Below are 23,411 nucleotides of genomic sequence, written 5' to 3'. Positions count from 1 at the left end.
TTTTTTCATCAGCAAATGTGTTTGGAGAAACAGTTGAACTGCAAAGGAAGTCATTCATGACGCCATTGTGTAACATGATACAAAGGTTGAATAATCCTTTTTTTCTGTTCCTCTTCAGGCACCACCTGACCCAGTTCCCCTACCTCCCACCCACCCTCTTCCCTGGCATTCATACTCCATAAATGTCACACCAACAGAGTCCCCTCAGCCCTGAATTAAACGCATGAGGCACCAAAAGGTAAATTATGCTTTGGCAAGCAAGCAATCAGACGATTCTTTGAGTGTCTCTGAGGTAGTGGAATCTCTCCTCCTAATATTCGAATGGTTAAGAAACATTTAGGGATCTGAACTAAGAGACAAACAGATGCTGGTCACTGTGCTTATACACTCTCCTGAAATGGGTGGTTTATGTGATTGTCACATACTCCAGCAGCTTCTTCAGTGGAATCCTTGTTATGAGGAGAACAGGAAGATACTGAGGTTGCCGTGAGATGAGAGTAGGCCATTGCTTCCTGAGGGCATTGTGCAACTCATTACAACTTGGATTTAATTCCTTAATGTTTTCCAAAAAAATGTACCTGATGCAGAGTTAGGTGCTCAGTAAATATTTGATGACTGACTGAAAGCTTAAGCTCTCTGATTTAGCTCAGTGAGATTACAAGCAAAAACAAACATTAAAAAAAATCAACTTCAACTCGTGTGATCAAAGTCTAGGTGGCTTTCCTTATAGTGCATGGAACTTTAGGTGACTTTCAAACTCTGATAAGATTAAGTTCCAATGTCGTTGGGCTTGGCATGGTATATAACTCCATATTAACTCCAATAACTCCTCTTATTTCCATCTTGGTTTTACTATGATGATATGATCGTGGGCTTTTTATCCATAAATAACTTTTCCGAAGACAAAGTCATCCATTCCCTCTGTTGTTCTTCAAGCTTTTCTGCCAAGCATTTAATCAAGACAGGGTCCACCTTAGAATCAAACTTATTAGCAAACCAATGTCCATCTTTGATAAGCCACCTTAATTCTGCAGCTCCATAAATACACACACTGCGAAGGTGGGAGCCAGTACAACTGGGATAGAAAAACCCTTCATAATAATTCCACTTCACAAGGCGGGTCTTGCTCTGCAGGTCAGACACATCCTGGGCTGATCTGGAAATCTCCCCAGGTATCCCTGGTACCCGAATTAAGGTAGCCCAAAAGTGCTCATCAGGAGAATAGGTATCTTTAGACCAGGCAAAAAAGTCTTTAATGAGGGAGTTGTTGAAAATATATTTAACAAATGCTTGACTTAAAACAAAATAGGCACTCCCAACAAATATCTCAATGTTATGAGGGGGTGCTTCCTTGGAGATGTTCGTCCTTATTGGTAGCTTCACATATTCATAAGGCACCTGTCGGAGCTCATGGTGATACATGAATCTTCCCATTTTACTGTTAGGGGGTTTCACTGTCTCTAACATATTGGCTCCATTGAGTTTCTTCAACTCTGACACTAATTCAAAATTTGACTTCAGGGGAAAATCTTGCCCACACAAGTTGATGACATATTTCCATTGAACCGAAGACTTGAGAAGGTCTGATAAGCAGTTTAAGTCGGCTTGGAGTCTGGAAATGTGGGCATATTCCACAGCCTCTAATTTGGAAGCGATGAAAATATTGGAGAAGCACTTAGCTAAATTGTTCATGGCTACTTTGAAGGTGTTAGTTGACTTAAGGTCATAATGGATGCAGTAAATATTGTGCTGATTGTATATAGCATGGATAAGCCTTTCAACCATAATTGCATCTTTGTGGACAACCAAAGAATAAGCTATTGGGAAGCTCTTCTCCTCCTTTGAAACTAGCTTCTGATGGTACCTTCTCAGAGTCTGATAGATGTCACAGTCGCTGGTCAATGCCACAACATCATCATCCTCCAAGTCGATGATGTCTTGCCTTCTTATTTCCAGACTCTTGCCAATTTCCAAAGGCTCCTGTTCGTAGATACCTGAACAGTTGACTTCATACCTGATTTCATCCTTAACATGGGTGTATCTGTTCCTTACAAAAGGTGAAGTACTTAAGGAGTACTCAACTAAGTAAATGCCTCTTTGAGGGAAGAGGAGTCTTCCCACATTTAGAAGCTTTAATAAGGAGAACAGCCATAGGGTTAAAAACAGGATGAAAATTTTCTGCTGTACGGTGTATTTAAAACAACATTTGAATATCTTCATTCTGTAAGAGGAAAAAGGAATAGTAGATATTAATTAATATTAGGAATTAAGAGAATTTCAATTTATCCAAGATTTATTGGGTGCTGTTATGGTTTGGATGTGAAGTGTCCCCCAAAAGCTCCTGTGTGAGACAATGCAAGAAGTTTCAGAGACAAATGATTGGATTATGAGAGCCTTAACCCAATCAGTGGATTAACCCCCTGAAGGAGTTAACTGAGTGATAACTGAAGACAGGTAGGATGTGGCTGGAGGATGTGTATCATGGGGGCGTGCCTCTGGGATATATATTTGTGTCTGACAAGTGGAGTCACTCTCTCTGCTTCCTGATTATCATGTGAGCATCTTCCTTCCACCACACTCTTCTACCATGATGTTCTGCCTCACTTCAAGCTCCTAGGAATGGAGCCTGCTATCTATGGACTGAGACCTCTGAAACGATGAGCCCCTAAATAAAACTTTCCTCCTCTACAATTGTTCTGGCCAGGTCTTTCAGTCACAGCAGCGAAAAAGCTGACTAAAACAGGTAGCTACCACATGCCTGGCAGAATGCTGGACCCAAAGATAATAAAACAAGATTCTTGCCCTTAAAATAATACAGAAATCAGGAAATGGAAACATGTACAGTGGTGGTATTTTTCTGAAATTCTGTGTGAACTATACCTAATTTGAGAGATGTTGGTTACCAAAGAGATTGGAAGATAAACTCCTTAGCCTTCTGGGGGATTGGTTTCAGGACCTTATGGCTATCAAAATCCTCAAGTGCTCAAGTCTCTGGTAGGAAAAGGCACCACATTTGCATATAACAGATCCATAATCTCCTGTATACTTTTTCCCCTTTAACACCTCTCACAATCCCTATGCATCACTCCATTCATGTGAATCAGCCACAGCACTGGGTGGACCACAAATTCAAGTTTTGCTTTATAAAACTTTCTAGAGTTTTCTTTTCCAAATATTTTTGACTCAGGTTTGGTTGAATATGAGGGAACCACAAATGTGGAGAGCCAACTGCACTATGTGCTTTATATATTCTGCATTTCTGCTTAGCATATTTGTGGAGGGATTGCTCTTCTTTGGACAGGGGTCTAGAAAACTGGATGTATGAAGAGGTCCTCAGAGTTGCAAATAATTCACCTGAGGCCAAAAGGAACATTTATCTTAGTTCAACTTTCAGATCCTGATTAGACCTCCAAAAATAAAGAGGGCATCTCAGGACAGGACTGCCTGCCCGGGAGAGGGAAGGTGGCAGGGAACTCTGGAAAGGGATTGGGAGGTGCTATCAGGATCCTGTCCCAACCGGCTCTGTCAACTCTGAGCTTTCCCAGGCAGGGGACTACAGTGAATTTCCAAGAGGGGGAGGGTACAGGGACAGCCCAGGCTCCTGGCTTTCTGAACTACTTTCACAAAGGCCTCGCTAAGGGAAAATCTTGTCAGCCTTTGGGTCAGACTTTGAAATTCTTTAAATGAGCTGTCCTCCAATGCTATCCTGTCCTGAGTCAAACAAAATAAAACCACTTTGTCTGCTTACCATGGCTAGAAAGTCCTTTAAGATAAAAGCATTCCTTCCCCAAGTAAGAAGTAAAAACATGGAGGTACAATGCCCTTTAGTATGAAAGAGTTTCTGTCAAATCTTGAAGTGGTACTTGGTCTCTTCCCAGGTGGGCAAGAAATCATCACGGGTATGAGAGGCACTAACTAACCAATCAAGAGGACCCCCATAGCAGGAGGTAAGAGAAAAAACAAAGGTCCCCAACCTCAGCTTGGCTCTCCCACCCCCAGGGGCTTCTGCATAACACCCTCAGTCCCTCCCAGTGAGCTCTTCAGGAAAGAGCAGGAAGCAGCATGGCCTCGGGGTCTCCAGTTGCTAGGGTGAAGGTGGGTACCACTGATACCTGCCCATCAGCAGCCCCACCCCCTTTCTGGCCACCTGTCCCAGGAACTCCAGGGGCCTCCAGAGTAGAATGGTAGGAGCTCCTGACGCCTGACCCAGGTCTGACCAGAGTGGGTGGGGCCAAGGCTGACCTCAAGCTGGCCACCTGTTTCCTAGGAGACCAGGTTAGCAGTGCCACCTTCTGCAAACACCTCGGGACTGGCTCTTTTCCTCCTAAGGGCAGGAAGCAGGCAAATGTTTTGTTGGAAAGGAATACTCTTAGAATTACATTGCAAATAACTTCCCATGGACAAGGGATATTTCCCCTCCCACCTCTCCAGGCAGACAAGATAGAGTGACCTGCAGAGTTTCTCACCACATAGGTACAAGTTCCTAGTGACAATGAAATAAGGTTTCTTGGCAAGGTTTAATGGCTACAGCTCAGATGGAAGATGTTCCACAACAATTCAATAAAACATACTCCTCACTAAGTTCCCGACAGGAATGTTACATGAAGCACTTCCTCAAACCATCTTCTCCCCAGCTCTCCCAGGCACTATTGGAGCCTCTAAGGAAGCAGCAGGAAAACAGATCCACCGCAATTAAGTGCACTAAGTGTGAGTCACCGCATCGGGGCCAAATGGCTGTAGTCATCTGCAGCTTTTCAAAAAACTCTTAAGCTGGCCACTTTAAAGCCCAGGCTGTAAAGGAGTAGGAGGCTTCCTCTCCAAGAGAGAAGGAATGATAAATCAAGAACGGTGGAAGGAGACTGAGGAGAGAAGTTCTGAGTGTGACTCCGTTTAGGAACCAAGAATTGCACACAGTGACTCAGGCAGGTCAGGACCTTGGGGAGAGAGAGAAGGAGGTAGCTGGGCTTCAGGATGCCACAGACCTGGGCTTGAGTGCCTGGAAGGGCATTTGGTAGTTAAATCTTTGATTGAACTAGTTAACCTCTCTGAGGGCTCATTTTGCGTCCCACAGTGAGAATTAGACTAATTCCCAGCCACCAGAGGACTGAGGCTCAGTGCTCCCAAGAGGCCCTTCTCTTCCCCCAAGCCCAGCTTGCCTGTCTCCAATCTTGGGGCTTTTCCAATACAGTTCACAGGACCTGCTGAACTTATGTTTTAAAGAAAAGAATTCACGAGACAATTTTATGCAATGTTAAAAAATGACTGCCTTTCACTCTTTGGATCAAAGTAATAAGTGATAAAGGAAGGACAAAGCTGCTCAGAGCTGAGACCCTGCTCAGGTGCCGAGCAAAAGAGGAGGCCACACACCGTCCCACCATGACACGTCCTGGCCAAGGGGCAAGGGCTTAGCTTGCCCTCGGAAGCCCTGCAATTCAGCTCAGGGACGGCCTACCTAGCACCTGGACCTCAGACAGATGCCCTCAGCCTCTGCACATCTGTGCCCACAGGTAAAACAACTGTGACAGTTAAAGGAGGGAATGCCTGCAAAGCGCTCCAGCACAGCTCCAGACCATGACTGCCTGGTAAATGCATCCTTGTCCTCCCACCAGCTCACTCTCCAGACTGCCCTGCTACTCCTACTCATTGATGGCAAACACTTCCTCACAAATCCTGTCCAGACCTGTGGCTTATCATCCCCCCAACCCTCACACTTTTTTTTTTTCCCAAACTGGGGATTGAACTCAGGGGGCACTCAACCACTAAGCCACAAACCCAGTCCAACTTTGTATTTTATTTAGAAACGGGGTCTCACCGAGTTGTTAAGCACCTTGCTGTTGCTGAGGATGGCTTTGAACTTGTGATCCTCCTGTCTCAGCCTCCTGAGCCGCTGGGATTACAGGCATGTGCCATTGTGCTCAGTGGTACCCTCATACTTTTTTCTTTGCTGTGCTGGGGTTGGAACCCAGAGCTTCATGTGTGTAAGGCAAGAGCTCTCCCACTGAGCCCAGCCCTAGCCCCAGCCCTGTTGCTATCTGTCAGTCTACCTCCTATTTTCCCCAAAAGTCTCAACATAAATTCAGTATTTTAGGAGTAGTGGCTGACTACCTCCATCCCAGCTTCCATACTAATTTAATATCATTATTGATGTAGAATCACCCAATAAACAGTGCTTACTTGGGGCACCGTCTAAATACTTTCTATGTAATGACTCAATCCCTTCAACAGATCTGCTGAAGTGAGGCAGGAACTGCCGAATTCCCTCTGTTTGGAGAAAGGAAACTGGGGCACATGAAGCAATTAAAAACTGCCTAAGATGACAGATGTGGAAGGTGCTTTAATTGAAAACCTAACACAGAGAGTCTTGTTCCAGAGATGCACTCTTACCCTTCCATGCAGCACCTTCTCTTAGAATATAAAGAAAAAAAAATCCTCCATATTTCCCACAACAGTTTAGCCCTTGTCTAATTTTGTCTTATCAAACCGTGCTAAAGCATGAGCAGAAATGAACTTCACACCATGTTGGAGGTCCTGAGACCTTCCACCTAGTTTAAGAAATGATTGACAAAGAGGATAAGAGGAAAGCCTGAGTCACATCTGTCCTGCAGTCAGAGGCTGGGGACACAGAGCTAAGGAAGAGATCAGTCAATCCTCAGCCTTCGGGATCAGTTAAAGGAAAAGCAAGCAAGTTCATCCTGAGGGATTCTGCCACCAGTGACACTCGTCTCATCTCCTGTCACAAGGGAGTTACTGAGTTATTTCTTCTTGAAGTAATCTGTGACACAATTTGGGCTGTCTGAGTATTACTAATTGTTTTAGGAAATGTTCTGGGAGAAATTTCTCTCCAGGAGAATATTCCCTATTGGACCACCTTCATCTTCTTCAACTTTGTTTTATTATATGTCACTTTTAAAAAACAGCGTATGAAGAGCTTATTGACTTAGGAATGTCAGAATTTTGTTTCTTTCTAAAGTCTTACAAAGAAGAATGATCACTTAAGGACGGCGATATAATGACAGGTGCACTAAAAACAAAAACCCAAAGTACCCATAACCCTGATCTGGATGAACAAGCGAAGATCCTTCTACTGCAGTTACTTGATTTCAGCGAGGTCACTGATTCTGCCCTTGATGACTTGCTCATTGCCAAACCTGAAGATGTTTTGGACCAAGACTGGTAGGTGGAAGGATGACTCAGTCCAGACGCACTTCCTCAACACCCCCACAGCATCCCAAGAGTTGTGCAAAGAAGTAGACAGACAAGTTTCTCGATGACCTTACACACATATTGTTCTGGAGGGAAGATTTCAAAGGCAAATAATTATCACACCAATAGTAGGTAAACAGCAACTACCCGAAACACAAGAGTGGTGTGACCAGGTCAATAATACAATGGGGGGGTGAGGCTGGGGTTATGGCCCATAGGTAAAGCGCTCACTCGCCTAGCATGCGAGAGGCACTGGATTCAATCCTCAGTACCACATAAAAATACAATAAAGCTATTGTGTACACCTATAACTAAAAAATAAATATTAAAAAAAACCACAATACGAATGGAGCCAAGCAACCCTCAAATAATAAGCCTCAATTTCTACAAGAGAAAAAGGTTTGCTATTTTCTATTTATAAAAGTAAACGCTTCCATTAAAAAAAAATCAAGAAGTCAGAAAAGTCTGTAGAAGAAAATAAAGCTCAGTAGTGACCCGTTGTCTGGCACCGACACTATGGAGAGCACGTATTTCCAGGCTGCTTGTAATAAAAACACTCCTTTCCCCTTTCGGTTTGCTTTTCAGTGACAGTCTTCCTATATAGGCACTGCCCTGTTCCTTTTATTTCACACTCTACTGTGAATGAGCCCTACCCTAAACTGGGTTTGTGAATTATTAGAGAGTACGCAATGTCTAAAAGAGTCAACATACTTTTCAATGGGGGAAAAAACAATTAAATAATAGAATTCACTTTTCTAAGTCTTCACCACCAACGCTTAATTAACAAACCCACAATGCCTGGAGAAGTCTAGAAGTCAAAATCTTAAAACTAAAAAAAGGAGTTTTAAGGCAATTTCCCCCTTCAAAAGTGCCTACCCATCATTTAACCCCATTTCATTCCTGGGATGCTGGGAACATATGTCCCCCTTACATGTGTGTCTTAGTCTACTCTTACTATTAGAACAAAATACCTTAGATTGGGTAATTTATAAACAATAGTAATTTATTTCTCACAGTGCAGGAGGCTGAGAAGTCCAAGATCAAGTTTCAGATCCGTGTCTGATGAAGGCTCACTCTCTGCCTCCCAGATGGCACCTTGTTGCTATGCCCTTACATGGTGGAAGGCAGAAGGGCAATATGATAGCAGGGTGAACTGCTCCTTCATACCTCTTCTATAAGGTTACTAATTCCATTCATACTGGCTCCACCCTTCATGCTTAATCATCTCCTAAAGGCCCCACTTCTTAATATCATCACACGGCAGTTAAGTTTCAACATACGAATTTTAGATCATAGCAGTATGTCTAACTGCTCTCCACCAAGCAGAAGAAGGAAGGATCCCTAACCCCTCCTATCCAGGCCCCTTTGGGTGGCATTCGGTCCAGCCTACTTCCCTGCTCCCCTCCAACAAGATCACTCTGACCAAAGCCAACAGAAGACTTTGTATTGCTGGTGTCGGGACACATACTTGTCCTTTCTCAATGGTCTATGCTGAATGTTAGAATTATTCACACTGACTGACTTATTCTTTTCCTTAGGTAGATACTATCGTTTCCCTCATTTTTTTCAGATTGAGAAACAGAGTCACAGAGATACATAACTTACCTTAGGTCATACAGCTAGGGGTCAAGATTTTCAACTGTGGTTCAACTTCAGAGCCTTCACTATTAAATGCAGCTTGAGACCACCTCTTCAATGCCTTGGCAGTAGTAGAACCTTTTTGGTTCTATATCCAAAATGTACATCAGATCTGCTCACTTCTTTTTACTCTGTGGGAACCACCCTAATCCAAACCAGCATCAATCCTTGCCTGGGTATAAAACAATCTCCCAACTGGCCTCCCTCATTTTCCATTCTCTGTACTGTAGCCAAAATGATTTTTAAAATTCATAGGTTAGAACAACCCCTCTCCCTAGACCCACTTCCTATGCATACAACACTTCACTGAGATTTCACTTCATGTAGAATAAAATTGGAAATCTCTTCCATGACCATAAAGCTCAGCAGCTCCCATGCTTGCCTTTCTCCCCAGTTCATCTTATTAAAGCTTCTACTTTTTCTTTCTTACACCAGTCTTATAAGAGTTCCTGGGACATCAGCCTCTTCCTTGCCTCAGGATCTTTGCACTTGCTGTTCCCAAATCTAGACCAATTCCCCCTGGACCCTGTCCTGCCTGGACCTTCAAGTTTCAGGAGAAATGTCTTCCTTAGTTCCTCTCTGATGATCACTCTACCCAAATCACTCTCCTGTCTATCATACTCCTGGTTTTCCTCTAAGCACTTGACATACTTTTACTTCTTTATTATCCATTGCCATGCAGGCACGTAAGTTCCTTGAAGGCCTTGCTCATTACTCCAACCTCAGTATCTATTCTGGCACAGGGTTAGTTCCTCACTGGAACAAATGAAGATCTGAATTCTAGTCTGGGCTCTGCCATCCCAAACTCCTCAGGCGACCCCAGCAAAGTCTTTAATTCCCATGTGTGAAATGGGAAAATGGCTTTTCAATCTAATAGTGCTATTACAGAGGTCCTATGATAGAGTGCATGTGAAGAACTTAGGAAAAAAAGACAATTTTGGTCCACAAATTTGTCTACTAAGTAGGTATGAAAACCTCTGTGAGGAAAGTTTTCTCGGGAAAACCAAAAAGGAGTCAACATGTTGTTCATTTTATTTTTCGAAAGCATTTACTATTCCTCTATGCTGACCTTCTAATTATTGTTTTTCACTATTTGACAACATTCCTTTTTGTCAAAGGTTTTTACTGAAGTTTCAAAATTGTTCATGTGATTTTCAGAATGATGTAGATACACCTGTCTTGGATTTTGAGAGTCACGAAGATAGTTTTCTAGTTAACCATTGAGTTGGGTTTTTTTTTTCCCCCAGTATGTTCAATATTTTTTGGAAGACTTATAACCAAAGAATTTTAAATGACAACTCATTCTATGCAGAGCTTAAACAGCGTTTGTAACACTGCATTGCGGAAGCTATGAGCTTCTCCCCAAGTTCAACATCTTTTGGGGGGAATTCTACAGATGTGGCAAAACTGTAATGGCTCATTGTGGATCCCTGTTTGCCGTCATCTTAATGACCCTACAACCAGCAAAGCAGTAAAAGGATTTTGCAACAATGCAAACATATAAAACATACTCCCCATCAGGGCTTTTGCAGTCTTCCATTGCCAAAAATCAGAGGTCCTGTAAAACTTTCCCAGCTTGGTGAACTAGGCTGGCTCTCATCCAAGGGGCCTCTGTCTGAAGTCCCTGTACAACATGTCACAATTGACAGCTTTCTGTTTAGGCAGGTTGCTTTGGTTTGCAAGAACCAAGACCATGGTCATGACCTTCCTTGGATAAAGGACTACTTCATCTGCAAGACTGTGAAACAGAGGCTTCCATGAGAATAGTGGTTCTGAAAGTCACTGTTACCTGCCTCTTTAGATTATAATGCTTCCTGCTTGTAACTTCACTGGAGCCTCTCAGGTTGGAGGGACCTCTCAGGTTGGAGGGACCTCTCAGGTTGGAGGAACCTCTCAGGTTGGAGGAGAGTCACAGGGTGTAGGTTTACATGGGATATGAGCAACCCACATCAGGACATGTTGACCAGCTGCTGGTCTCTCATCGTTGTAAGAAATCTAGGCTGCGAAAGCCTAGCAAGAAAGTGCCAAGTTCAATTGCCTTTTTACAGTCACACCGGTTAGAAGAGAACAGACTTGATTCTGGGCTCTATCGCATCTGTCCACAGGGCAAACATCAAAAGCTTCTAGTGTCTCTTAGTTGGCAAAGCCACATGGACAGCTAAGAACCCTGTAACCAGCAAAGCAGTAGTAAGGATTTGGCAGCAATTCCAATACACAAAACGTACTATCTGTCAGGGCTTTTAGCCGGAAGTCTAAAATGAGATAATGAAACCAATGAAACGTTTTTACTTTGTAATAATTTGTGACCTTCATTGTGAAGCAAAACATTGAATTTTTCTCTATAGAGATTTTTTTTTTAATAAGAAGGGTAGATTTCAAAAATACCTATGCTTTCAGATTTTAGCTTGATGAAAAGAGCTTACATTCAACGTTTTCCCATTTTTAGGCATAAAGGGTTATCAAAAAGGAGATAATTTATTGATTAGATCTTTGCTTCTCAAGCTTTATGAAACAGGTTTCATTCCTTCTAGGGTTTCATTCTCTACCCTTCTCATTTCAGTCAGTTTGGGCACAACATAAAACCAAAATGCATGTTATGTTTTGTGTTCTAAATTTAAATTGTGGGTTGAGAATATTCTGGCTTCTTTTCCAATAAAGGAGAAAAACTGAATTGAAAAATACATCTGTTTTTTAAAATGTATGTTTATTGTATTAGAAATAAAGTAACTTTCCCTACCCAGAGTCTATGAGCATGATTTTTCTCCCCTCTCTGAAAGCATTTATATGGCCAACTCTGTATTTTGTCCTGGCCAAAATTAATTCCTCAAAGGCTCTGTAGTCGGCTGAAAAGGCATGGGTACCTGGTTTCTACTTGTGCCTTTAGAGTAATATATCTCATGTCCTCAAATAACTACATTCAGAGGCAGCAGAGGAATAAGAATGAATCAACAGTATCAAGGTCAGGAATGGCTTGAGGCCAGGCCAAGCTGCTGGTGAATGGATTAGACACACTCCATTTCCCATCAGCTTGTTTGTGGTTTGGGTTCTGCCAATATGGCGGAGACTTCACTATGCAGCTGGAGACTTCAATATGCTTCCACACTAAACAAAAAGCCTCAAGATCAGTGACTCTGGGTTTGGCTTCCTCATTCAGCCAAAGGTCTGTGCTTCTTGGTTTAAAACGTGTATACTGCCCTCAGAACCTTGTGTGCATACAGACACAATAAAATTAAGACCCAGGAATTCAAAATTAACTGAAAGGGGTAGAAGAAGTAAAAATCTGCAGTTGCTTGGGAATACTCTGCTAAAATAGGAATTTCAAAAGCCGTGATTTTTGTCTTACCAAAAGTCCAATCTAGAAACGCCTGCAGGAAGCTCTGTCTGCATCTGGCACCTCCTCCAAGGATGCATTCCAGCAGTGGTTCCCATCTTGACCACGGGGGTCTCAATAGGCAGGGGATTAGAATAAACAAGCACAGTGACTGCTTAGCTTACTAAGCAGCCAGGGTACATACCAGCTACACAGAAAGCAGAAGGAACACCAGACCTCAGATTTTCTAATGGATGGTGCCTTCAAAACAGTGCGGGCCAGTGCCAGAACAGACTAGTGAAATAGAGTTCAGAAACAGACCTGCAGGTATGACTCTGGTGGACCACCAGTGACCTTCCAACATCTGTCCTCCCCTTTCTCTTTACAAAGAGAACTGCATTGTTGGTGGCAGAAGCATGTCTCTGTGAAAGGTTTCTTCCTCAACTTCCACTGTAGAGGAGCTATCAGTGAAATATCATGTGGGGTATCTGAGATAGTTTTTATTAAAAGGAGCTTGATTTTCAGGTGGGAAGCATGCTATTTTTGTCCTCTCTTCCCCCTCTTTCATTTTTCTGGTGGAACTCTAACATGATGGTGAGACTTGTAGCAGCCATCTTGGAACCAGGAGGTTCAGACCAAAAGATTGCTGGAGATCTCGGTCCCCAAATCCTCAAGCCACTGAACAGGCAGCAGCAAACACCCACTCTGAATTCTTGCTACAGGAGAAAAATGAACACTTCTATGTTTAGGCAACTTGCACTTTGAAAGATGGCCCCAGGGAAAGGGTAATGCTTAACCACATTCACACACCCAAGAGAAAAATTAAATTTAAACCAGATTAAAGTATCTACTTGTACAACAGTATAATCCTGTATATAGCCAAATGCAAAAATATGCCTCAAATATGCTGAACTTCTCATCCATTTATATTTGGAGGCAGATGGAAGCTTTAGGTAAACATCTGAAGGAAGGCAGTCTGCAAGATTTACCAAATTAACTCTGATGTTGGCAAGGACTGCAGCCTGCTCACCACGCTCAGTTAAGCCCCTTCAGGGTATGGCAAACCTCCTCTGTGTAAAGTTTCTGGTCCCAGGTCACATCATCTCCAAAGGTCACCTTGCAGGTGGGGTGTCTTCTAGAGAGCTTCTTATATAAGAGAGACTTTAGGACTAGTTTTTTTTTTTCCTCCCAAGTTGTCAGTATAATATAGATATCCAAGATACCTGGAGTAGTTCTGAGCCATTTCCTGAATGTTCCCTTGCACCCCTTCTTCCTGACCCCATGCCTCTTCTCACTAACACACACTCACCTGCCTCTGTCTTACCCTCCTGCTCAGCCTTTGCATACATTAATAAGTTTACCATTAACAAGATGCCATGGATCTAGTTAGTCTCTGTCTGTGACAGCAACCAGGGCACCAACTCACGTGGTTACTGGGATGACTAAACAAGCTAATGAGCTGGGTACGTTCTGGCAGAAAAACCAGACTAGCACAGAGCTGCGTGATGGTCAGGATCAAAGGCATTGGAACAAGCTGGGTATCATGGACCAGGCGCTGTTCCGCAAACCAGCACAGGCTTCATGCTCAATGTGCCTCGCCCACTCCTGTACCCAGAAACCATCTTCGAGAGGCCACAGCCATGGAGTTCCATCAGGCAGACTGGGGCTGAAGCCACATCAAAAACTTTCGTACTTCTTGTGGTGGAGGAGGAGGAAATCAAATGGACACTCAACTTGTCTGTAGGCCTGAACTTTTTCAAAGTAGAAAGTTTTTTTTTTTTTAATATTTATTTTTTGGTTGTAGTTGGACATAATACCTTTATTTTATTCATTTTTTTTTTTTTGTGATGCTGAGGATCGAACCCAGGGCCAACCATCTCACGTGCTAGGTGAGCGCTCTACCGCTGAGCCACAACCCCAGCCCTTGTTTTTGATTTTTAAGAGAGAATTATGGGGATAATGAGGAGTGGACAAGATTAAAACTGGTCCCTCTCAGTACCAGGATTCAGGCAACACATTTTTTGATGGCACAGTTCTAAGTCTAGAGTCATTGCCATCTTCGCTCTCTAATTTATATTTTCACTACTTGGTTATAAAAATGACTTTTATTGTTCCAAACTTATAAATTAGTTGATCATAAAAGTATTCTTTTTTCTACTTACTATGGTGATAAAACATATAACCAAATTTATCATTTGAACTTTTGCCTTTTTTTGTGGTGCCAGGATGGAACCCAGGGCTTTACACATTAGGCAAGAGCTCTACCACTGAGCTCCACCTTTTATTATTATTTCTTGTTTTGAGACAGGGTTTCAATAGTTGCTTTGGCTCGCCTCAAACTTGAAATCTTTGTCTCAGCTTCTTGAGCAGCTGATTTTTAGGTGTGCCTGCCTCCACTTTAGCCATTTTTAAAGAAATATTTATTAATGCATATTAATTGTATAGGTCAGTGGGGTTCAGTGTGATATTTCCATACATGCATGGAGAGTACCCAGTGATTACTTTAACCATTTTTAAGTGTTAAGGACCCTGTGGTATTAAGCACAAATATTCCACAACCATAAGCATCAATCATCCACAGATTTTCATCTTTTCCAGGGAACTTCTGTACCTGTCCAACATTGGCTCATGCCTCTCTAGCCCTTGGCAGCCACCATTCCACTTTCTGCCTGCACGGATTGAACCATCCTAGGAATTCATTTACTAGGAGTCACATGGTATTTTTCCAATGTTTGACTGGTTTATTACAGTAGATACACGAGTCTTCAAGGCTCGTTTGTGTTGTAGCTATGCCAAAATTTCCCTCCTTTTTAAATACGAATAATATTCCATTGTATGTATAAACCACATTTTGGGCATCCATTTCTGCCAGTGGACACCTGTATTGCTTTCACCTTTTGGCTATTGTGAATAATGCTGCTATGAAGGTGGATGTACAAATATCTGTTCAAATCTCTGCCTTCACTTCTTTGGAGTAACATATCCCCCACCTTCCCAGTGCTGTGGATCAAACCCAGGGCCTCCCACATCAGGCAAGTGCTCTATCACTGAGCTATACCCCAGCCCCTTTTATATTCTTATGAATCCTATTTCTGTCCCCCTTCTATTGGCTGTCCACCTATCCAGCAAATCTTTACCATGGGCCAGGGAGGTACTGTGTTAGATTCAAGCGAGAATACTTGGTAACTCCTGCCTCGAGGAATACAGAGAAGTAACAGTGTGGTCTTAGGTGATCTGATAACACAACCCAAAGAAATCCCAGTTGTTTTATTTGAATTTGTTCATATAGAGACAGTTCTCCGAAAGCCCAAGTCACTAGCTGTTCTTAGAAACGTCTCTTTTATTCCGTGTTCTTCTCGCCGTGGTGCTGACTACATGTTCCTCTCTCCTTGGGATCTCTTCTTCGTCCCACATCCTTCAGCTCCACAATCTCCCTACCCTTCTCTTAGTGCATTTTTGGTCTCATATCTTTTTTTAATATTTATTTTTTTAGTTTTAGGTGGCCACAATATCTTTATTTTGTTTTTAATGTGGTGCTGAGAATCGAATCCAGTGCCTCACGCATGCTAGGCGAGCGCTCTACCACTTGAGCCACATCCCCAGCCCCTTGGTCTCATCTTTTGATGATGATGCTACTGAGGGCTGCCCAGAGTCAGCCATCCCTCCTTATTCCACCAAGGTGGAACATGGGGGTGTCAATGCAAACACACAGATATTCCCAATACGCTGCAGTGACGTGGAGGAGAAGGAAAAGGAACCTCAGCCAGCACAGGGGCTATGCTAGGTGTTGTTCTTTCTCATCTCAGCAGAACTGCCCATCCTCAGTGGCTGTCTGCACCAGCTGCTCTGTCCTGGGCTGGCTGGGTCTTATAGACCACGAGAGAAGTGCTGGGCCAACAGGTCAAACCCACCAGGGCTAAAGGTTCATTGGACAGGCCTGAGAACAACTCAGAAGCCCTTCCTCAAAGGGACAACTGTATTTATTTCCCTCTAACTAGAGTAGGAAACAAAAGCTAGAAAACCAACAAGAGATGATGGGGGAGAATAAAAAGCAACCAAAGAGCATCAAATACAGAGTGAAGGGATTAAGACTACGCTTATGCTTAATATGGCATTCTGACATAATGCTGTATTGACTTAAGGCCCCTGAAAAGCAGAGGGGCAAGATCATCTGCTTTGTACTGTTTCTTTTAAAAGCAGGAGATGGAAATCCCTGTACAAGATGAGCAAGTATCATCGAGGAAGACAGAAAGTTAAGGCCCTTTCAGGAAAATGTGCACTACTGTTAAACTCACCTTACCTTGCTGGTCACTTCTCCGCCAAGTCCACATTGAGCTTCAGCCCCTGGCCTTGTCTCATTTTAATACTCTTTGTCCAATTCACAATGTAAGTATTCATCTGTCTCTGGATCTCCACTTCCTTATGAGGGTTCTGCTGTCATGTAAGATTCATATGTTTGTATGATTTTCTCTATTGGTCTTTCTTATGTCAACTTAATTCTCAGGTACACAAAATACCCTAAGAGGGTCAAGTGGAAATTCTGTCTCCCCTATAAGGGATATTCGAGTTTACAGAGAACTTTACTATTTACAGGCACTTTTTTTGGGGGGGGGGGTTGGTTTTGTTTATCATGGTAAGGGAGATCATGTCATCCAAGTAGGTTTGGTGTGTGTGTGGGGGTGTAGCTCAGTGGTAGAGTATGTGCTTAACATGCTCAAGGACCAGCACAACAGCTCTACTCCTCCCCCCCAAAAAGAGGCCTGGTAGTGTCTTGCAGGAGGAAAACAAGCTCAGATATGGGGAATCTGAAGTTTGGCTTAAGGTGGGAATTTTAATGTGGTGGAGGCCCAGTGGGGACTGAATAAGAACCATGATGAGGCAGTGCCCCCATGAAGTTGTTCTGATTTTTGCCTTTTAAAACTTCTCTTATGCCATCATACTATGTCACTGTGTTGCTCTAAAGGCTATTTTTTTTTTTTTTTTTGGTGCTGCTGGGGATTGAACCCAGGGCCTTGTGCGTGTGAAGTGAGCACTCTACCAACTGAGCTACACCTCCAGCTCCTTAGGGCAAAATTTTGTATCAGCAAAATTGTAGATTAAAAAAATAATCAGATAAACTTGAGTCTTGTGATTAAATCTAGACTTTAGCAGAAAAGTCAAGTTCTAGAAGGTAAAACAAAAAAAGGCACAATTTTTGCTTCCCAGATTTCTGAATTCTTTTAAATATGACTATAAATAAGCTGAAACTCACCTCTATGTCACCTACAAAACAAATCAAAAACACAAATAAAACTCCAAGGGGCTGGGATTGTGGCTCAGCGACACACTGCTTGCCTAGCATGTGCGAGGCCCTGGGTTAGATACTCAGCACCACATGAAAATAAATAAATAAAATAAAGGTATTGTGTACAACTACAACTAAAAATTAAATATTTAAAAACAAATAAATAAATAAAACTCCAAACTGATGGTTTATACAGGGATAGTGAAGCCATCTCCAAGTTCACTTACAATATGCTCATGATGGCTCTGAAGTGACAGACACCAGGAGTGAAGTTACAGAACAAAGGCCTAAAAAGGGAAACCATCTGAGAGAGCACTTTAGAACAACAGTAATTCAAATCTGAGTGATGCCAGGACTGTGACTATTCTTTCTTTTTTTGGTACTGGGGATGGAACCCAGGGGTGCTGAGCCATATCCCCAGCCATATCACCACACTTTAAGAACCATTGCTCTAAGTAAGAGAATCGTACTGAGCCATATCCCCAGCCCCTTTTTAATATTTTACTTAGAGTCAGGGTCTCAGTGAGTGCTTAGTGCCTTGCTAAGTTGCTGAGGCTGGCTTTGAACTCACAATCCTCCTGCCTCAGCCTCCCAAGCTGCTAGGATTACAGGCAGGCACCACCGCACCCAGCTATTATTCTTCCAGTGCTGTCCCCATAAGACTGCAAAAGCGTCCATGGTTTTGAGCCTCATTACGTATGAGGTGGCTACTAATAAAGACACTCACATCATCATTAATTCTTTGGCCAGGATCTCGGTGTCCAAGGGAGAAGAGGACATCAGTTTATATGGGAATTGGACAGAAATAGAACCCAAACAGATTGTGTCAGACTTGGATCTAGTAAGATCAAATTTAAGAGATAAACTCCCAGGTCCAGAAAATTAACTGCACGCCTACTAGATGGACAAATGTGGCTTCACAGGAGCATCTGTAGAGGATGGTTCAGTGTTTTGGCTGACTGTACATTTGGTATGAGTCACAGTTTGTTTGGTATGAGGCTGCCAAAGGAAGAAAAAGGCAGTGAAACAAAACCTCCGTGGCCCTGGACAGCTTGGGGACTACAGAGCTGCAGAATGCTAAGGCTGAAAGGAAGGGATCTTAGAAAGCATCTCCTATCAGGTTAGACTTGGACCAAGGAAGGGAAGGGATCAGCCACCCTGCTGTACTCTGCTCTGAGCAGATGCACTGAGCAATGGGTTTGTGTCTCCGTTCAACCATCTCCCAGGTCAGCAGGCATGGAAGTCAAGTGGCACAGCAAGAAGCTGGTGATCACAACACAGAAAAGTTAAGGTTACGGCTGAAAAAGTGAAAAAACCAGGCATGACTGCTGCTCCAAATAGCTAAAGAACTTATTAAAACACACATTGCTGGGCCCCATCTCCAGAGATTCCATTCAGCAGATTTGAGTGGTCAGAACCAACATTTATAATAAGTCCTCAGGTGCTACTTTGCAGCTAGCTGGCCCAGGGACCACACTTTAAGAACCATTGCTCTAAGTAAGAGAATCATACTTTGTTTCTTTGGTTATGGATATTCTGCATTCATGAGATTTTACTAAGATACAATGGCCCATTTCCCAATAAGTCCAAATTAGGGAGAGTTGATTGGTTTTAAAGACTCAAATACTTGTAGTTATATTCTAAACTTTCATACTGCTTAGCAGAAATTCAACCGTTACCTGCTGACCCTTAGTGTTTCTTATTAGTTTGGCTTCATAAGCCTTCTTTTTCTGCTTCATTTTCTGGCATTTTTATATAAAACTTTTCTCTTGTCATCTTTTACTTTTCTTGTATTTTTCTGTTTTGTTTGGAAGATCCAGCTTCCCAACATGTTAAGATATACCTGCTTTTATCAAATGATATCTGGCTTCCCCTATCTTCTAAAACAGTAAACATAGATCCAACACTTTTCCTAAAAGCACTGAGCCCACCATCCCAGGAGGCTATTAAGAGTGAAACAGCTGCATTTAATTTCTAGTTAATTTTATTTTCTCTCCTATACTTGAAACTTCAGCCTTTGCTCCTACTGGGGAAATTTACTAGCATATGGGAATGCATATGTAAGATGACATGCAAAGCAATGCAAATTAATACCAAACACACATTTCTAGATTGCTTGGGTAGTCTGTAAGTGTTGCCACTGATGTCTGCTTTGCTCCACTGCACTCTGGCGAGCAGTGACTGGATCCTCCTATTATAGTTGATCTTGAACCAGATCCAGTACCTGGCACTTGTTGACACGCTAGGTGGAAGGTGCCCCTGCCTGTGAGTCAGGCCAAAGAGATCCTGGTCTTAACTTGCTACTCTTGACTCTATGGTCTTGGCCAAGTTTCAAAATTCTCCAGGTCTGAAATTTTATGTCTAGAAATGATAGATATGACATCACAGAAATGACATCATCATAACGAAGCCAGCAGCACCAGGGCTTACTGAAACCTTGCTATGTGCCAGGCATGATGCACACATTGTGCATGGATGAGGCACCTATGCAATCTTTATCTGTCCACAAGGAGGTATACAGCATATACCTCTCAGGGGTCCTTACAAGTCTGCCACTTCAGAGACCTGGAAGCTGAGACAGGCCAAGAAACATGCCAGGTTACAAGCTATGGAGTGACAGGGCCAAGTCTGGCTCCAGGGGCCTTGCTCCTATCCATGCTGCAGCTCTGTTGTGTGAACACCATCTGTGTTTCCCTTAAACATTAAATCTGCATGATCTAGAAAGTAAAAATTCAAATTGCTCAAACATATTTCATATGTTGTAAGATACTGACAGTTTATGTTATGTGAGCTTGATATTAAAATATCACCCCAATCAAATTGCTTTTTACCTAATACTTCAAGGGGCAAGGGTTCCAGATAGTCTGTATGTCCAACTTCTTCCAACTTGCTACAGCCCATTCACATTTAAATATGTGTAAGTTTCCTTCATCTTAAAAAAGCCATCCCTCTGTCTCACCTCTCTGGGAGCAGCTGCCAGTCCTCAGTCAGCATCCCTCTTGCCCACCCCAGGCTTCAAACACCACTCCTGACACAGGTGACAACCAGTTTTGGAGAGTCAGCCAGGGCCCGCTCCATCCTGCCTCTTGAGAAGCATTGCTATTCAGGAACCTTGAAAAGCTGCTCAGACCCAACAAAACCATGCTTGGCTTTTCTCCTGGCACCTGCTCCTCCAACAGTGCCCCCTGCTTCTGAAAACAACAGCACCCAAGCTTAGAGGGAGTCTCCCCACACTCACACCTTCCATAAAATTGTTTCCAAGTCATTTCAGAGTTGGTCTTGAGTCTAGTCACTATGTCATCCCTTCCTCCACCTCACCCTTTCAGACCCTGACTCAGCCCTGTTTATTTAGGGGTTCCTCAAATACATTCCTCATGCAGCAGAGTTGGGTTCTGAATTCACATCTCTTTAGAACACTTTCAGATGGGAAACTGTCCTAAGACTCCACCCACCATCCACCCCCACCCCTACCGGATGCCAGCCTGGTCTCTCCTGGCTTCATCCGGTTCTCTCACCACTCTCAGCCATCCAGCACCAACTCTGACTTACTGCCCAATTATGTCATTCACCCCTATCTACCTCCGTGAGGATGTGACATTTAGCAAACCACTATATACCTTGCTTTCCAAAGAAAAGAGTAAAAAACTTCTCTCTCAAGGACACTCTCCTTGTAGTTTTCCTGAGTGAAAATTCGGTGCCACACAATCCCATTCTTTGGCTATTCCTTCTCTCCTAATACAAGTGAAAGATAATTCAACAACATCTTAATTGGTCATTGTTCACACAGAATTGGATCCTTAGAAAGTGCAACATAGGGACAGTTCTTAGCAATAATTCAAAGATTTTTCTTCCTCAAGACACTATTAACCATAGCTGCCAAAATGAACTGTGTTTCTAGAATGTCAGGCTAAAAGATGGCTTAATAATAAGGGCATGTTTTATGCATGTAAGATCAAAAAGGGTGATTTCTATGTCTTCCAAATCACATGAGAGATCTAAACGAATTAATAGTATCCCCAACTCCCTTATCTTCTGGTTTGTTGCTCTTTAATTCTAAAGATAAGAAAAAAAGGGGTTGGGGGTGTGCTCCAGGGATAACATCACCCCTCCGTTTGCTCAGCAAAAGGATGTTTTCTAGTTTCCCACAGCATCTCCACTCCGGAAAGCTTAGCTCTTAACATTTACAAAACAATACCCACCCACTCGCACCGTTCGCCCGTTCGCCCACGTAAAGACGGTAAAGTCAACTCCGCTTAGATCTCTGCAGGTTCCCAGCCGGCTGGGAAGGCACCGGCATTTAGAAGGGGGACGATCCCCGCCGGCTCTGCGGCAGGAAAACTTGACCTTAAAAAGCCAGAAGCTTGTCCTTGCGGAGGGCCGGCCCGGGAAGCGCGGGCCGCAGCTTTACCCCGCAAAGAACTCTTAAGAGAACCCCCTCCGCCCCAATCCCTTTGGCTCTACAGGAGAAGCTGCAGGAAAAACTCCTTCACGCTCCTCGCATATGGATGTCTCTCCGCAAGGGCCGAAACAGAGGGATCTTGGCTTACGGCAAATCGGGGTTTACAAGCGTGTTCTTACCCCTCGGGGCGAACCGGGAAAACGGTGCCCTAGTGCCCCCGGCTCTGCTCGCTGCGGCCGCGGGCCGTCTCCTAGGACCTACTCCGCGCCCAGTGGCGTCCGCTACCCTTTCCCAGCGCCGGCCTCAGGGAACTTTGCAGAGTCCAGCCGCGGGCTAGGGTGCTGCGCAGAGCCTTGGAGTTGCGGCAGCGTCTAAGTGTACACCGGGGTCGCCCGCTTGCCCCGCGACTCTTCGAGCCCGCCAGTTTCCTTTGGGGACCCTCTGGCTCCTGGCGCTAAGCCAAGTGGGGGCTCAGTCCGGGATCCCGAGGAGGCCCTCCTGGGCAGACGTCCCCACCCCTATCCCCGAGAAGGACTCGGCGCCCAAGTTTTTCCTTGGGGAAAGTGAAAGTCGCGAGGAGAGGGTCGAGGTGTCTTGGCCACCCAGCGGCTGAAACAGGAGCACGGCGCCTACCACCACGGGATATTCCCAACCCCGGGCGTTCCTCTCTTGCCTGCGTGGCCAAGTGGACTTACGCAAGGGACCCAGGGAGCCCCGAATGAGGGGCCCCGCAGCTGCGGAGGCCAACCCGGTGGGAGTCGGGGCGGCCCACTCGCGCCCTCCGCCTTGGTCGCCACCTCGGTCACACGCCCTGCCAGGCAGTTGCTTTCCCTCGGCCCGGGATGGGAGAACGCGGAGCTGTCCCCGTGACGTGTGGAGAAAGGAGGAGCGCCGCCGCTGCGCTCCCGCAGAGGGAGTTCCCCGCCCTGCACTCCGGGGTCCCTGCGCCGCGCCGCGCCACGCTTGGGACAGAAGTTCCGCTGCGCGCTCCGCTCCAGGCGCTCGCCACACCCGGGCCGAGCCACCCGGCTCTTTGCCGCTGCCTTAGCGTCATCCAGGTTTGGTTCCTTCCCTGCATTAAGCAGACAAGAAATCCAAGATCAGGAAAGCTAAGCGACTTGCCCAAAGTCGCTCAGAGGGCGGTGACAAAGCAGACTCACATCTGCGACTCTTGGCTCCCCCGCGAACGCCAGGCTCCGGGAGGCTCCGGGCACTGCAGGAATCGTCCAGTCGCGGCAGTAGGCGCGTTGTTCTCATGGGTAAGACTAGGAATGTCCTACGCAGCCTGGCAGAGTATTATCGGCAGCGTGGGAAGGTGGAGCCTTTTGCTCAATAAATAAGCTACAAAGTTGTTTTTCAATCAGTGCCTACATGTCCAATAGACTTCCTCTATCCTCAAGCGGGGTTGAGGGTGGCGAGTCCTCAGGGCGCGATATCTGCCTCCACTCCCGCTCACTAAATAATTGCATTAAAGAAGGCACACCTCTACTAAACCAATTGGCAGGATCTGTCTCAGGGGTCCTTCGTAGCGGGTTTTTGCAAGTATGCTAACTGTAAAGTTAAGCGCTAGCTGTGTT

General features: G+C 44.3%; 1 protein-coding gene across 2 annotated transcripts; it reads right to left on the bottom strand.

The window, feature by feature from the left end:
* Window positions 1-167: 167 nt before the first annotated feature.
* Gcnt4 (glucosaminyl (N-acetyl) transferase 4) lies at window positions 168-22,623 on the bottom strand. 2 transcript variants are annotated; one of them, XM_026404117.1, is made up of 2 exons: window positions 22,530-22,623; window positions 168-2,221 (listed from the first exon to the last, which is right to left on the bottom strand). In XM_026404117.1, the coding sequence occupies exon 2, from the start codon at window positions 2,218-2,220 to the stop codon at window positions 853-855; it is 1,368 nt and encodes a 455-aa protein (XP_026259902.1). In that variant the 5' UTR covers window position 2,221; window positions 22,530-22,623; the 3' UTR covers window positions 168-852. The 2 variants fall into 2 exon arrangements, with proteins under 2 accessions (XP_026259902.1, XP_026259901.1); XM_026404116.2 differs by lacking the exon at window positions 22,530-22,623 and adding an exon at window positions 22,014-22,147.
* Between the last annotated feature and the right edge of the window lie 788 nt (window positions 22,624-23,411).

The sequence above is a fragment of the Urocitellus parryii genome, chromosome 1 (genome assembly GCF_045843805.1).
Source record: "Urocitellus parryii isolate mUroPar1 chromosome 1, mUroPar1.hap1, whole genome shotgun sequence".
NCBI classification, from domain to species: Eukaryota; Metazoa; Chordata; class Mammalia; order Rodentia; family Sciuridae; genus Urocitellus; species Urocitellus parryii.
Note: the sequence above shows the minus strand (reverse complement) of the source record. Positions and strands in the feature narration are given on the sequence as shown.